Source organism: Octodon degus, unplaced genomic scaffold (genome assembly GCF_000260255.1).
Source record: "Octodon degus isolate 3935 unplaced genomic scaffold, OctDeg1.0 scaffold00037, whole genome shotgun sequence".
NCBI lineage: Eukaryota > Metazoa > Chordata > Mammalia > Rodentia > Octodontidae > Octodon > Octodon degus.
Genome location: NW_004524613.1, coordinates 3,498,368 through 3,512,611, shown reverse-complemented (window position 1 = coordinate 3,512,611; position 14,244 = coordinate 3,498,368). Strand labels below are relative to the sequence as shown.

At 52.0% G+C, this 14,244-nt stretch overlaps 1 protein-coding gene across 1 annotated transcript in view; it reads right to left on the bottom strand.

The window, feature by feature from the left end:
* Positions 1 to 13,917, bottom strand: part of Bpifb4 (BPI fold containing family B member 4) — a 20,676-nt gene extending 6,759 nt beyond the window's left edge. The window contains exons 1-11 of the mRNA XM_004630814.2: positions 13,812 to 13,917; positions 12,843 to 12,905; positions 12,005 to 12,500; positions 10,975 to 11,079; positions 10,257 to 10,400; positions 8,780 to 8,843; positions 8,321 to 8,381; positions 7,945 to 8,036; positions 6,767 to 6,970; positions 4,974 to 5,027; positions 2,226 to 2,396 (exon numbers count right to left, since the gene is read on the bottom strand). Of these exons, the coding sequence (XP_004630871.1) occupies positions 2,226 to 2,396; positions 4,974 to 5,027; positions 6,767 to 6,970; positions 7,945 to 8,036; positions 8,321 to 8,381; positions 8,780 to 8,843; positions 10,257 to 10,400; positions 10,975 to 11,079; positions 12,005 to 12,500; positions 12,843 to 12,905; positions 13,812 to 13,917 (1,560 nt within the window). The remainder of the gene's footprint in view (positions 1 to 2,225; positions 2,397 to 4,973; positions 5,028 to 6,766; positions 6,971 to 7,944; positions 8,037 to 8,320; positions 8,382 to 8,779; positions 8,844 to 10,256; positions 10,401 to 10,974; positions 11,080 to 12,004; positions 12,501 to 12,842; positions 12,906 to 13,811) is intronic.
* Positions 13,918 to 14,244: the final 327 nt, after the last annotated feature.

The following is a 14,244-nucleotide window of genomic DNA, read 5'->3' as shown; positions in this document are numbered from 1 at the left end:
GAAGAAGAAGAAGAAGAAGAAGAAGAAGAAGAAGAAGAAGAAGAAGAAGAAGAAGAAGAAGAAGAAGAAGAAGAAGAAGAGGAAGGGGAAGGGGAAGGGGAAGAGGAAGAGGAAGAGGAAGAGGAAGAGGAAGAGGAAGAGGGAGGAGGAAGAGCTGAGGTCCTCCGTGCTTGTGGCAAAGACCTAAACTGATATTGGAAATCATCCTTAGGAAGCAGTGTTTGAATGGAGGACTGAAGGATATGTAGGAGTTGACCAAATAAATAAAGAGGGTGAAAGAGCAACCCAGGTAGTAGGGAGGGTATGTGCAAAGCCCTTGGGGAAGAAAAGAGGGAAATAGTAACAGGAAGAGAAGACACCAGAAAGTGGCTGTATGGTGCAAGCGTGGAATGGGGCCAAACCAAGGGGTTCTGCCCCCGAAGCACTGGGAAGTTCTGATGTCAGCTGGTTCAAAGCTTGGGCTGTTGATGGAAAGTCACACAATAGGGCTGATCGGTGGATGTAGACTAGGTAAGAACTTGCTCTTTTTATCTCTGGGTAAAAAAAGACCCTACATGCCCTGGCCAGCCAAACACCCACTTCAGATCAGAAGTGGCTCATTTCATTTCAAAGGGATAGGGATGACACAGAAGATGGGGTGAGAGCCTTGAGTGTCTGAACCCGTAAACCTACACAGAGGAAGATGGTGCTTACCACTTAGCACATCACAATGTATCACTTAACAAGTGATAGGTATAGTGAGCCCTATCATGTCCTGGGCCCTGTGCTATATATACTGAAGCAGAGACAGAAGAGTAAAAGAGTAGGAATATTTTAGATAAGTGATCTGAGAAGGCCTCTCTAAGGATGGACTTCTGAGCAGAGGCCTAAAGAAAATAAAAGGGAGTGAGCCGGGGGGGGGGGCATTCCACACCTTGGAAATAGTACACGTGGAGGCCCTGAAGCCAGGCCATGCCTGACATACGGGAACTGAAAAGGGAGATGGTCTGGACTTCACGGGTCATTTTCAAGAGATCGGCTCTTATCTGAGGGTGAAGGGAAGTAGGGGAGTGATATCATCCACATTTTATTTTTTATTTTTTTTGTATTTATTTATTTTGTATTGAAGGATCTACAGGGTGTTCAGGGTCTCATTGCTAGATAGGACTTGTAGTGATCCACCTGTTTACAGCCTCCCAAGAGCTGGGATTACAGGTGCGCGCCACCACGCCCAGTCTCAATTGCCATCTCAGGGCGCCCCAGGGGGATGGGGCCAGCACAGCAGGCCTGGGGATCGAACCCCTGGCCCCTGTGCCTGCATGCAGGTACTTTAATCCACTGAACTATTCGGCCAGCCCTCAATCATTCACATTTTAAATGGATTCCTCAGGAATAACTTCTTGTGTCCTATAGCATAGTAGAGTAACTACAGTTAGCAACAGTGGATTGGGTTGCAGAGATAGCTCCACAGTGACATAAGGGCCTGCCTGACATGGGCCAGGCCCTGAGTTCAATCCCCAGTATCAGAAGAAGAGGAAGAAGAAGAATGCATTGTACATTTCAAGATAACTAAAAGAAAGAACTGTCAATGTTTTCACAGCAAAGATGGATATGCTAATTACCCTGATTTGATCATTACGTATTGTATGTGTGTTCTGAAAAATCTCATAGTATCCCAAATCTAGGTACAATCATTACGCATTGGTTAAAAATGTAAAGAAAGAAGATGCTTCTCCGTGAAATAATTGTGGAAATCGGTGCGTCTGTGTCTGTCCCCTGGTAGGTGCCATGGGCAAGGGGGCAGATATCGTCTGTCTTCTCTTTCCCTTGCATCCAGGAGTGTAATCCTAGTTGGAAGTACTTAGCCAATGAATATTGCTGAATGAATGATGAAGGGCTACTCTGCCCTGCCCTGTGGTGTACAACCCATGGGGATGACAACAGTCAACGCTCTGGGAGCCTTTACAGTATACCCAGTACTGCTCTGAGCATCTAATTAACCATGACCTGCTGCCAAGCCCATGTAGTAGAGGAAAAAGCAAACCCAGACACAGGGAGTGACTTGCCCAAGGTCACACAGCTAGAAATGGTAAAGACTGGGTGTGGATCACACCCTGGCCCCAAAGACGGACAAGCAGTCACTATGGTGGAGACTGTGGGGATCTGAAGGGGCCTAGGGGCTTCAGGAGACCACAAGACTCTGTCTTGAGGACAAGCTGGGGCCCAACAGCACCCCAGACACTTACCACATCAATGAGGCAGATGGTGGTCTCAACATCATTGGGCTGAGAGACCACGACCTCGGAGGTGGCAAACACCTTCACCAATGCCTTATCCTTCTGCAGCGTCACTGATGGCGGGTTGGGCACCTGGATCCTGATGGTGAGCGGGCGGGACTCAGGGTACTGCTGGAACACCTGCAGGTGGGCATGAGGCCAGGTGAGCAGGGCCCTTGGCAACAGGAAGTCAGAGTACTGCCAGCCAATCTCCAAACCCAGAGCCCAGGGCCTCCCTGAATAGCTTCAGAGCCAGTATTTCCAGAGTGCTATAAGCCATAGGCAAAGCCACTGGCCCGCTGTAGTACCAGGGAAGAGGATGCAACCCCCGAGCCATTTGCAGGGCTGCAGTAAGAATGAAATGTGACAGTACAGACAGAGCTCCAGGCTCAACCCTTTCCACAGGAATGCTCAGACCTGGCACTGAGCCAACTGGAGTCTCACAGGCTTCTGGCCCAGGACCAGAGTGACAGTCTTGACAACTCTTGAGATACTCTTTCTCCAAGCTACAGATGGAAGGCTCAGAGGAACATCTCAAACAAGATGTGCAAGGTTCCAGCACAAGTCTACACAACACAGAGCCCCAGCCCTTTGCCATCCTTCCTACAGTGAGAAAGCCCATGCTTCTGAGCGTCTTACTGCCATGTCCCCAAGCAAAGGCCAGGCCGCTCGTCCTGCCTGAATTTACCAGGTCTCCTGAGATCCACAGGGAAGAGAGTGGAGCCTGCCTGCTGCAGACTAAACACCAAAGCTAGTTAACAACACCAGATGACCACTTTGCCACATTTACTGATTTTTCATGTAATTGATTTTAAATTCTCATTGAATACATTGAACAAGTAGAAAGAAGCTTGTTTGGAAGGAACTTCACTATGGGCCATGCTGTAGCACCGGGCTTGGCCCTGAGACTTCATTTACGTTCCTGAATTTTTTGTACAACCTCGTGGCCAGTGTAAAACTTACAAATTCAGCCATTTCATCACTGCATGAATTTTTGTCAGATTGGCTTTCAACAAGTCAATCACTTGACAAACTGTCTTTTCCTGGGGTCATTTTCAGCACTGCCTGGGAGGCACCTGGTGTCCCAACCATCCGAAACCAGAGCAAGCAGTCTTGCTGTCTTCACAGAGACCCCTCAGCACCTTGAACTGTTGCCACAGCAATCACTATCACCGCCCCCGCCACACACACACATCCCAGAGCTGGTCAGGCCTCTCCAGGGGACCTCCCTGGCCTGGGTCCTAGGAAATGGTCTCTGTGTCTAGCCCCAACCCACTGAGGCTGACCTACAGTGGTGCCAAGGCCGGAGTCCCTGCTCTAGCCCAGCTTTGCCACTGCCTCTGGGCCTCTTTTACCCCATCTGTAAAATGAGGTCCTTGTCCCTCCTTGCCCTGTGAGAGGGGACTGTTAGAAACAAATGAAAGTGTGGACTCTAAGAAAACGTTATAAGCTGGGCTGGTGAGATGGCTCAGTGGTCTAAAGCACCTACTTAGAACAAGCTTAGCAAAGCACAGGGACCGCGGTTCAATCCCCCAGCACCACATGCCAGCCAGCCCTGTCCCCTGGTGGGCTGAGCTGGCCCCACACACACACACACACACACAAATAAATAAATAAAAATTTAAAAATAAATAAATATATTTTAAAAAAAAAAAAGAAAGAAAACGTTATAAGCTATAAAATGCAATATGTCCAGGATGTGATATAGGGGTCCCTCGACCTCCTGGAGCAGCCCCTGCTCAGCACGTAGAATCGTTGCCTGCCATTCTGCTCTCAGACACATGAGGGCGATAACAGCCACTTATTGGATTTCACTCCCTCCTTTTGAATTTGAAGCAGGAGACCAAAGGTGGAAAGAAGGCAGAAATGCCCACAACATCTCTGGCTGTGGCCACTCTGAGAATGCTTCCTGCCACAGAACCAGGGCTGGCAGCAGAAAGGCCTTTGCTCCATCTCTACGTGGCCGCTAACCAAGAAAGAGTGCACTTGTCCTTGTCTTTTTTAAAAATGTATTTGGTACAGGGTCTCACTATGCAGCTCAGACTCACAGTGATCCTCCTGTTTCCAGCCTCCCCAGCACTGGGGTTACAGGTCTTAGTCTTTTTTAAAAAAAAATTGTAATTATCAACAGTAACACAGTTTAGTTTGCCAAGCATCTGCTCTGCTCCGGACTCCAGACCCTAGACGCACAGCCACCCTGAAGAGAGTGCATGGTTGTCCCCATGTTCCAGATGAGAAATCAGAGGCTCAGTGATAGGGCCATTTGTATATGGTAATATGGCTGGGAGGTGCTGGATCTTATGCTGTCATCTCCAAAGGTCTAGTGGCACCCTTCGAAGGTCCCACACATCAGTGTGCCTGGCCCTGTGCTCTCTTCTTTTCCTGCACCCTCCCCTCCACTCTCCCAGGTCACCTGAGCCCGTGGGACTGTGTTAGCATGGTTTCCTTGACCAGTGAGGCCTCGGCCTTGGAGATGTTGGGGCTGGTGCCAAAGTCACACAGCGAAGGAGTAGCCTGGCCGTGCTTAGACCTGCGCAGTTCAGTCCACCTCCCTTCCTCCTTGGAGCCCTCCCACGTGGTGTCTGTTCTCCACACCTGTGTCACTGCGCTGGCTGGAAGCAGCGGGGAGCCACCACCCTAGTGCTGAGCATCTTCCCTTCCAGCCAGCTCAGGGGAGTGAGGCCAGAGACAATGGCGCTGCCCACCTTACCTACTCACCTTGGGAATCAGGGCCCCAAGCGTGGACGTGGTAAGCGGAGGAAGCTCATCAAACTGTGGGACAAGAACAAGGGCCATGTGAGTGCAGAGGTGCAGAGGACCAGCCATCAAACTTCCACCAGTAGGGAATCTTCTTTCCCTGAGTGGTCCTGGGGAGACTGCACCTCCCAGGGGCAGCCACAGTGTAGTCACAGAGCAGTGAGTGAAGGGGGTGCCAGCAGCTTAAGCTCACCACAGCCCTTACTGGAAGAACAAGCGGTCAGAGCTGGGTGCTTCTTCTCCACAATGTAATTCCTTGTTAAAGCAAGGTGCACATCCTCGAGTCCATTTGTACAAACCAGTGTCCACCAAACTCTTGGCTTCTGGCATGTCCCCAAGCCAATTGTACTGTTACTCACTTTGTGTTTTCTATAAATTGTCTCACTTGTTAAGAGACCATAACATCAATGCGATGTGGTGAAACATTCGCACTACCTGCTGCGTGGCTATCACTGGCTGACAAGTGCTGATCTCCCTCAATTAAAAGGGAGTGCATAACAAAGGAATAGGAGAAGAACAAACTGCGTATTGTTATCTTCAAAGCAGTTACTAATTTTGTTTTTCCATAAAATAAATTTTTTAAAAAGAGAAACGCTTAAAACTGCAAGAGGGTTAACCAAATGCTGGCACTCCATGGATATGTTCTCCTCAGTGGAATCCAAGGTTGGCATAATATGTGTGATTTCCTTCTGGAGAACTCTTTGCTCTTAAGGGAAGCAGCAAAGTTTATGGGGCAAAACATTAGGAGCAAAATGCCAGGTGGGGTGGGTAGAGGGAGGGAGGTGTGTGGATGAGTGGGTGGGCAGGCAGAGAGATGGAGAGAGGGTGGAGAGAGGGATCTGTGGATGGATGGATAGATGGATGGAGGTGCAGGTGAGCAAATGGATGGATACATGGAGGGGTAGATGCTGGGTACTGGGTAAATGATGGGTGGATGGGTGGAAGCATAGATTGGTAGGAAGATGGGCAGGTATAGGTAGGTAGGTAGGTAGGTAGGTAGGTAGGTAGGTAGGTAGATAGAGATATAGAGAAATAGATAGAAACTAGTGAATCTGGGTAAAGAATAGGTGTGCATAAGTTGTGCTATTCTGCAACTTGTCTGATGGCCTGAAAGATTTCAAAAGAATTTAGAGGGAAATGACTCGAGCCCACCTCATAGTGGTGTTATGTTTTTAATTACCTTTCTTTGTGGGTGACACTGGAGATTGGACCCAGGGCCCTCATACTGAACTTACACCCACATAGCCCTTTTTTGGGACAGGGTCTTAATAAGTGACTAAGTTGTCCCGGCTGGCCTCAAACTCCCAATCCTCCTGCCTCAATCTCCCACGTATGGGCCAGCATGCCTCACTTCTTATGTATCCTTTAATTATTTATGTACTGGGTATTCATTTTCTAAGTGGGAGGATTCTAAATGCTTTTTTGAGGTACATATAAGTGAATATATGGTAAGCTCTTTTTCAAATATGATTGAGGGCCGGGGAGATGGCTCAGTGGAATAAGCACTTCCCTGGCAAGTGCAAGGGAAACAAAAAAAAAAGATGATTGAGATAGAATCCAACAGACTTGAACAGGAGCAACACGTTTCCTGCAATGGGACAATATTCAGCATCAAGTCTGTGAGCCAAGTAGAAGCCCCTGAGCACCAGTTTTGGGCAACCAGATATGACCTACGCACCTCTGGGACCTGGACATGAGCCAATGTGGCCATCCACAGCTGTGGACTGAAGCATCAGCCAAAGCCCAGGACTCACCATGCCGTCGGTGATGTCGATGTTTAGGGCCCCTTCCTTCTGCAACATAGTCAGCACCTTGCCCAGGAAGTTAGCTGAGATGCCCAACTGAGAGTTGGTGTTGTCGCCCATGGGGGGCAGCTCTGGCATCTGTGGTCTGGGTGACATAGCAGGCCGGCCCAAGGGGTAGTCAATGAGATCTCCTCCTGCTTCCGAAACCAGAGTCTGTGGTGGCAGAGAGAAAGGGGTCACAGGGTGCAGAGAGGAGGGAAGTGAGGCTGAAATGAAACCAGAGCAAGGGTCTGGGTGCCTCCTTCTTATGGCCCCAGCTCTGCTTTGGGCTGTGATGGAAGGGTCCTCTTACACCCTCTGTGCACCCACGGCACAGCTTCTCTGCAGTGCATGCAGGCACTTCTGCAGGGCACACCCTGGCACATCCCAGCTGTCAGGGCCACAGTCCTGGTGACAGCCCACAAAGCTCTGTGGACTCTGTCCAGGGGCTGCTTAGGCCCCACTGCAGCCCCTCAGCTGGCACCTGCCCTCTGTGATACAGCCCCCAGGACTCTGTCAGTCCTCACCCCTCACCATCCCACCCTGGCCCTACTCCAAAGCTGCTCCACCCTGCCAAGAGCAAGGGTCAGCCCTCCAGAAAGCTGTCCTGAACCCAGGGTCCCATCTCTGTGATTTTGGTGCTTATACAGTACTGGATGAATCACTGTGTATTTTTTCCAGCACTCTTTGTGGCCTAATCCCTCTAGGAGCTTGGCATCCCCCAGGGCTGACTTGCCCAGTGCTACTGTCCCAGCTCACAGCCCACCCAGGCAGGGCACCTAGCAGGAACCAGCAAGGGTCTTCTCTGCAGAGCAGTGTTTGTGAGTGTGTGTGTGTGTGTGTGTGTGTGTGTGTGTGTGTGTAACGTGTGTGCCTGTGTACACAGATGTTTCTAGCCCCTAGTGGCAGGTCCTAGGGCCCTTGTCACTGATTCCAACTCATATATCTCTTCCCAAGTTCACTTTCAGTGGGTAGAAATTGACCCCATCAGCAGTGTTTATGCCATGAAAATCAGCAAATGCTGCAAATCACAATTTTAATTTTCATTGTGGAGATGCAGTTGTTAAACACATACCATTCTAGTAGGAAAAGGGCCCCGTTCCCATATTGCTGGGGCCATGCCTCCCAGGCCAAGACATGGGACTCACGTTGAGGTCCAGCTCCAGGAACTCGCCGGTCACCAACGGAAGGCTGGAGAATGTATACTGCACACTTCCCAGAATGCCCAGTGGAATCAGAGCTGTGGGCAAAAGGAGAGGTCTCAGGCTGAGCCCTTGGCTGCCCAGACACCTTCCCTCCCTGTGCCATCTTAGGCAAGAGGAAGCTGTGGGACCTCTGAGTGCACAGCCACCAGGGCAGAACCAGCTCGCACCCTCCTTCTCCAGGCCAGGTGGGATGTAAGGTGGGCGGGGGAAAATGCCTGCTGTCTGCACCACACGGGGCTCTCCTCCTAGGAGTTGCCATGTTCCCACACCCGGCCCTGAGAAGCCATTAGCCCACTGCTGCCAAGCAGGAAGGACTTACAGTCCACGAGACCCAACTGGTCATTGACGAGACCCAGCACCACATCCACGATAGGGCAGAGCTGTGGAGAGAAATGTCATGGGTCAGGTGGCCCTGAAGGAAGTCGGGAAAGGGGTGCACCCATAGCAACAAGGCAGCTCGTGTCTGATGACTGTTCTGTGCCAGGCTGTGTCCTCACCTTAGCCCCAGTGGGAGCCTCTGTCACAATTCCATTCTAAAGAGGGGAAACTGAGAGGCATAAAAGGGACATGACTTGTCACATGGCTCAGAAAAGTCTAAGCTGAAAGTTGAACCCAGAGCTGTGTGAAGCTCAGGCATCTCCCCCTCACCCTCTACCCAGCTGTCCTTCCATGTCTCCAGCCCCTTCCTGGACCCCAAGAACTTGTCCTTCTAAGTCAACTACATGGCCCTCAGGATAGAGGATAAAGGTGAGACTGTGTCCCTCCCACCTGCTCTTACCAAGTCAGGGAGCACGTTGGCCAGGACTCGGTTTACTAAGTTGTCCACAACGTTAGGGAGAAGCCTAGAAAGATAGGGACAGGCTGAGTGTAAGAAAAAATGCCCCCCAGGCAGTAAACTCCAGTTTCTCAGTTACCCAGGTAATACTTCCTGTTGCAGTTGCTACTGTCTTCTAGAGACAGCTGGTCACTGTGATGTATATTGTAAAAAGCCACCAAAGACAGCCAAGTACTCTACCTCTGTACTTCCCCTTTGCAATCAACCCCATAAGAACCTCTCTCCATGAGCTTTTGGGGCCTTTTTGTCACTTCACATTTTCTAAGTATGTTACATCAAATGTATTTCCAAGTGAAAACATGAATTTGGATTTGAAAATCTATGGGACTTCTATGTTTTGAACCCAGGGCCCAATTTTCTCTGCCCGCATTCACCATGACACAGAAATAAAGACAGGGAGAAGCCCAAGCGAAGCAGAGAGCAAGGATCCACAGGTCACACGGAGCTTTTCTGCTGCCCGGATCTTGATATGAGGAGGATGGCAGCTCTGGGCCAAGGGATTGATAAGACAGGAGTGAAAGGGGTGACAGCGACCCCAAAGAGAGGAGCTAGAGAAGTGTCCCCCATGCTGGGAGAAAGGGACTTGGCTCTGAGCTGTCCCGAACATGTGTTATCCCAGCTGCCTCCTGGGGACAGGGTGCTGGTCAGTGCATGGACACCCAAAACCCCTCTGGACAGAGGTGAGGTCTTGGTGACTTCATGGGGAACGTAGAAATGTACCTGACTAGGGATGCATTGGCAGAATGGCTGAGAAATGGCCACAGAGGGACAGACCATAGCTGAGACATGCTATGGTCTAGGTCTAGATTGTCCCAAAAGTCTCAGGTACTCTGAGGTGGGGCTGGGGACGATGATGGATCATGGGGAGCTCTACTCAGAGGTGGGTGAATCCTCTAGGGAGCTCAGTCTCTAAATGCACTGTTTGGAGGCAGGGCCTGGAAGGCTTCACTCTTGTCCTGGCTCCTCCCTCCTCTCTTCTCTGTTTATGCAGCTTTACATCGTCATCTCAACTACCAAGGAAACAAGAATGTACCTTCATGTCACAGATGGGGAAACTGGCACCCAAAGAGGGCAACAGAGTTGTCCAAAGTCACAGAGCAATGAAGAGTAAAGCTGAGCCCTAAACCCCAGGTGTCCTCCTGGTCACATGGATGAAGGCCTGGAGCTGTGTGTCATAACCACTCCCCAAGTTGGCTGAAGCCTACATCCTGGGTTCACAAGCACACCCCTTGAGTTCCCATCAGACAAGCACCAGGCCAGGGCCAGGGGAGAGTGTGGATGGTTCTGTGTGAGTCTTCACTACTCCCAGGTATCACAGCTCTGCCTGCCTTGCTCACAGGGAGAGGAGAGACACCATTCTATTTGCCAGAGACAGATGTTCCAGCATTTCCCACAGCACTCCACCACCAGCTAGACTCACCCTCGCAGCAGCTTGACTTTGATGCCCCCCAGTAGGGTGTCACACCTCTCGATGACCAGCCGTGGATAACCGGTGCGGTCCATGGTCAGCCGGACCTTGGCTGAGATGTTCACCTCCACTGAGATGTCCAGGAAACCAATGAGACTAAAGGCGACCAATGGGCCAGGAGGACAGTGAGTCACACTCCAGCCACCAGGCCTGCTGGCATCTCTGAGTTCAGGCTTAGCCCTGGCTGTCTCTGTCAGCTGCCATGCCCCCTTGCTCATCTCTAAGAAGGCTGGGAACAGAGATCTGCATAAATCTGGTTTCCAAGGTAACCATCTAATCACCTAACTTTGGAAACATGACCTCATCCTTAAGGGTTGAATGATACAGAAGCCCACCTCTGAGGCCCTCTAGGGAGCACTACTCCATGGTGGGACTCTGAGGGTGGCCACAGCCAGCTGGGAAGGGAGGTAGTCATACAGACAAGTACGGGTGAAGACACTAAGGCTCATTGACACTGGAAGTCTGGCCCAAGGTCACGCAGCTTGTAAGGGTCAGGAAGCAAACCCAGGTTCTCCCTTGACTCCAGTCACCCAACATGCTAGGCTGTCTTGACAGGGGATGTTGACTGTGGGGTGACTTCAGCTCTCCACATTATGGGTTCAGAGACCAGGTGTGGTGAGGCAGGCAACTTGCCCGAGCTCTGTGGGAATACGGTGACAAGGACACACACCTCTTCCCGCTGATGGCCACACGGGTGTACAGGTTCAGGTAAACACCCACACCAGGCAGGAGCCGCACGGACACCCGGGGCAGGGTCAGCTCCATGATGCGCAGCCTGCACGGGGTGACAGTCCTGTGACCTGAGGCACCCACTGCAGGGCCTGCAGTAGAGCCCTCCCTCATACACCACTCTGCTCCTCATCCACCCCCCCCCCCCACAACTCCAAGACTTACCATCTTTTTTTTTTTTTTTTTTGCACTGGGAATTGAACACAGAACCTTGCACTTGCCAGGCAGGTGCTTGTTCCTCTGAGCTATATCCCTGGCTTCCCCCAATTCTAAGAGACCTGCGGTTCCCAGACAGTTCATGGCATCCAAGGAGGCACTCAGGGACATCACCCAGACACCCGCTGAGCCTTTCTGCATATTTCCACACCAACACGCCATTCCCTCTGCCTATCCCTGCCCATGTGAGGCTGCCCAGGCTTCAGACTGCAGCTCAGCACCCCCTCCAGGAAGCCCCCAGCCTCTGGCGGGTGAGCTCGCTTATCCCCTAGACCTCTATGCTTGTGGTGGCTGGCAATTTTCTGCAAGCTCTGCCACCCCAGCCCACATAACCCACCAGCCCACAAGCCCCAGGGCCAACGCTACCCTGGATCTGTGCCGACAGCGTCCTTTGCATAGTACAGGCTCTACATATTTGTTGAATCAAATGACTGCAAGAAGGAGCCTGGATGTGGCTGAATATAACACACGTACACTACGTGTGGTTAATTTTAAATCCTCTGGCTTTTCTGCTTACTACATTGTTATGACCATTCTACAGCTGAGGAAACTGAGGCTGGACAAGTGGAAAAACTAACCTCGGGTCACGAACAACTACCTAAGCTACAGCTGGGCTCAGACACTGCACTGTTTCCTGCCAAGACCCCAAACTATGTAAAATTGGTCTGAGAAGTCCAGTGCCAAGGTCCCCTCCTAAAGACGCCTTCCTATTTATCAGATCATGGGGAACTTGATAGGAAACCCAGCAGACTTACCCGGTGATACCCTGCACAGTGCTGATGAGGCCACCTTCGCCGAGCAGCCCCAGGAGGCCTCCGTTTCCGAGCAGGCCTCCCTCGCCGAGGGCACCACCTCCGCCGAGCAGGCCGCCTTGGCTCCCCAGGATGCCCTCATTGGCTAGGATGCCCCCAGAGCCCAGCAAGCCGCCAGAGCCGAGCGCCCCGGTGGCCACCCCCGCGGGGATCTCCCCTGGCCGCAGCTCCCGGCGCCTGCGGACCCTGTCCTCTGCAGACCGGTACCGGTACCGGCCCGGGTGGCCGCCAGGGGCGCTCTCGTCCCCGCGCCGCAGGTCTCTGACACTGCCGTCTGACTCTAGGATCTCGCCATAGCGGTATTTGCCGCCCAGCTGAGCGGAGTTGTCATTACTCTCAATGTGACCATATTTGTAATTTCCACCAAGCTGTTTGCCATTAGTGTATTGGGGGGGACGCTCCCGGAAATGGAAGTCATTGTAGGGGACACCACCAACACCTCGGGGGAATTCAGCACTTCTGTAGTCATCGTACTTGTGCCGGCCACCACCCAAAAGGCCATGGCTACCACCCAGCAATCCACTACCACCACTGCCACCCAGCAGCCCCCCACCACTGCCACTCGCTCCATTACTCAGCAGCCCCCCGGCATTGCCACCCAGCAGCCCCCCACCAGTGCTGCTACCGCCCCCCAGTAAGCCTCCGCCCAACAGGTCACCACCACCCCCACTCCCACCACCAAGCAGGCCTCCCAGAAGACCACTGCCCCCTCCACCGCTGCTCCCCGAGCCACCAAGCAGCCCCCCCAGGAGGGGCCCGCCACCGTCAGCGCCAGCTTTACCCGTGGGCAATTCTCGCAGGGCCGAGTGAAGAGCGTTGCTCTGCTGCAGCGTGCCCGAGATGGCTGTGGGGAGGCACAGGTCAGTCAGGGGCTGCCTGTGTGGCCCAGCCTACCTCCAAGCGCCGTGTGGGCAGCCCTTGGCCCTCTCCACCCGTTCTGAGAAGGGGTAGGGCAGAAAGCCCCTCAAGGCGGGGTCACTCTCTGCTGGGCTTTGCGTGGCCTCATGTTATCTAGATTTTTACCTGTCCAGCCATGCTGAACTAGATTTCCATTGTCACTCTCCCTTTCCAAGTCCCCTACTCTTTGCAGCTTTAAAAAACACATTTTTTGACCTCTTTATGCATTATCTATTCCTGAAAAATAGGAGCAGAATGACGGTCCCTATTTGCCAAATACACTGAGGCCTGTGAGGTGCTCAGAGACCACTCAGATGGGAATGGTGGAGTTTTTACTCACATGCCAACAGGGGGAGGGCACAGGGGCAGGGCGCGGGTCCTCGTTTGCCAGATGAGAACATGATAATTGGAGGCAGGAATTACAGGTCATACATTTGAAGGCCTCCTAGACCCTAAGAACTGTGCTATTTCTCAGAAAGTTGTTTAATCCTCAGTTTAGTTCTCAGAGGTAGGGATAACTACACCCACTTTTCAGATGAGGAAACTGAGGCTCAGAGAACTCAAACCAAGAATTTAAGGTCATGGAAACAGAATTTGAATCATGGGAAATCTGATTTTAAGGCCCTGATTCTTAATCACTGCTCTCTACTGCCTAAAGAAAATGAGAATGAAGTCCCCGGAATGGTACCTGCCACACAGCAAGGGCAGCACCCTCCAGAAAGGGGAAATTGAGGCCCAAAAAGACACCCAGCCCCTCAAGGTGGATTCTGCCAGTGCGATCCTTGAGTACCTGAGTTGTTGGCCCAACCTGCCGGCCCCATGCCACCCTCACCCCATTTTGGGGTGGACTCACCCTTGCTCAGCACATCCTTGGTCACCCGGAGGACCGTGTTTGTCTCTTGGCTGCTGCTACACACGACCACCACGCACACAGCAGCTACATGCCACACCACCCACATGCTGCTGCTGCTGCTGCTGCTGCTGCTGCTGCTGCTGCTGCTGCTGCTGCTGCTGCTGCTGCTGCGGACACAGTGCACTGCATGGCTATGGCCAGGTGTGACCACCCCAGCCAGCAGAGCTAAGGACCCTCAGCCAAGTACATGTAAAAGCCCTAGAACAGCCAGGCATGGTGGCAGCTGTGTTCTCAGCTACTCAGCAGGCTGAGGCAGGAGAATTCCAAGTTTCAATTCAACCCAACCTACATAACCAGATTCTGTTTCAAACTAAAATTTGAAAAGGGCTGGGGATTTGGCTCAGTGGTGGAGCAATTGTCTACATGCATATGA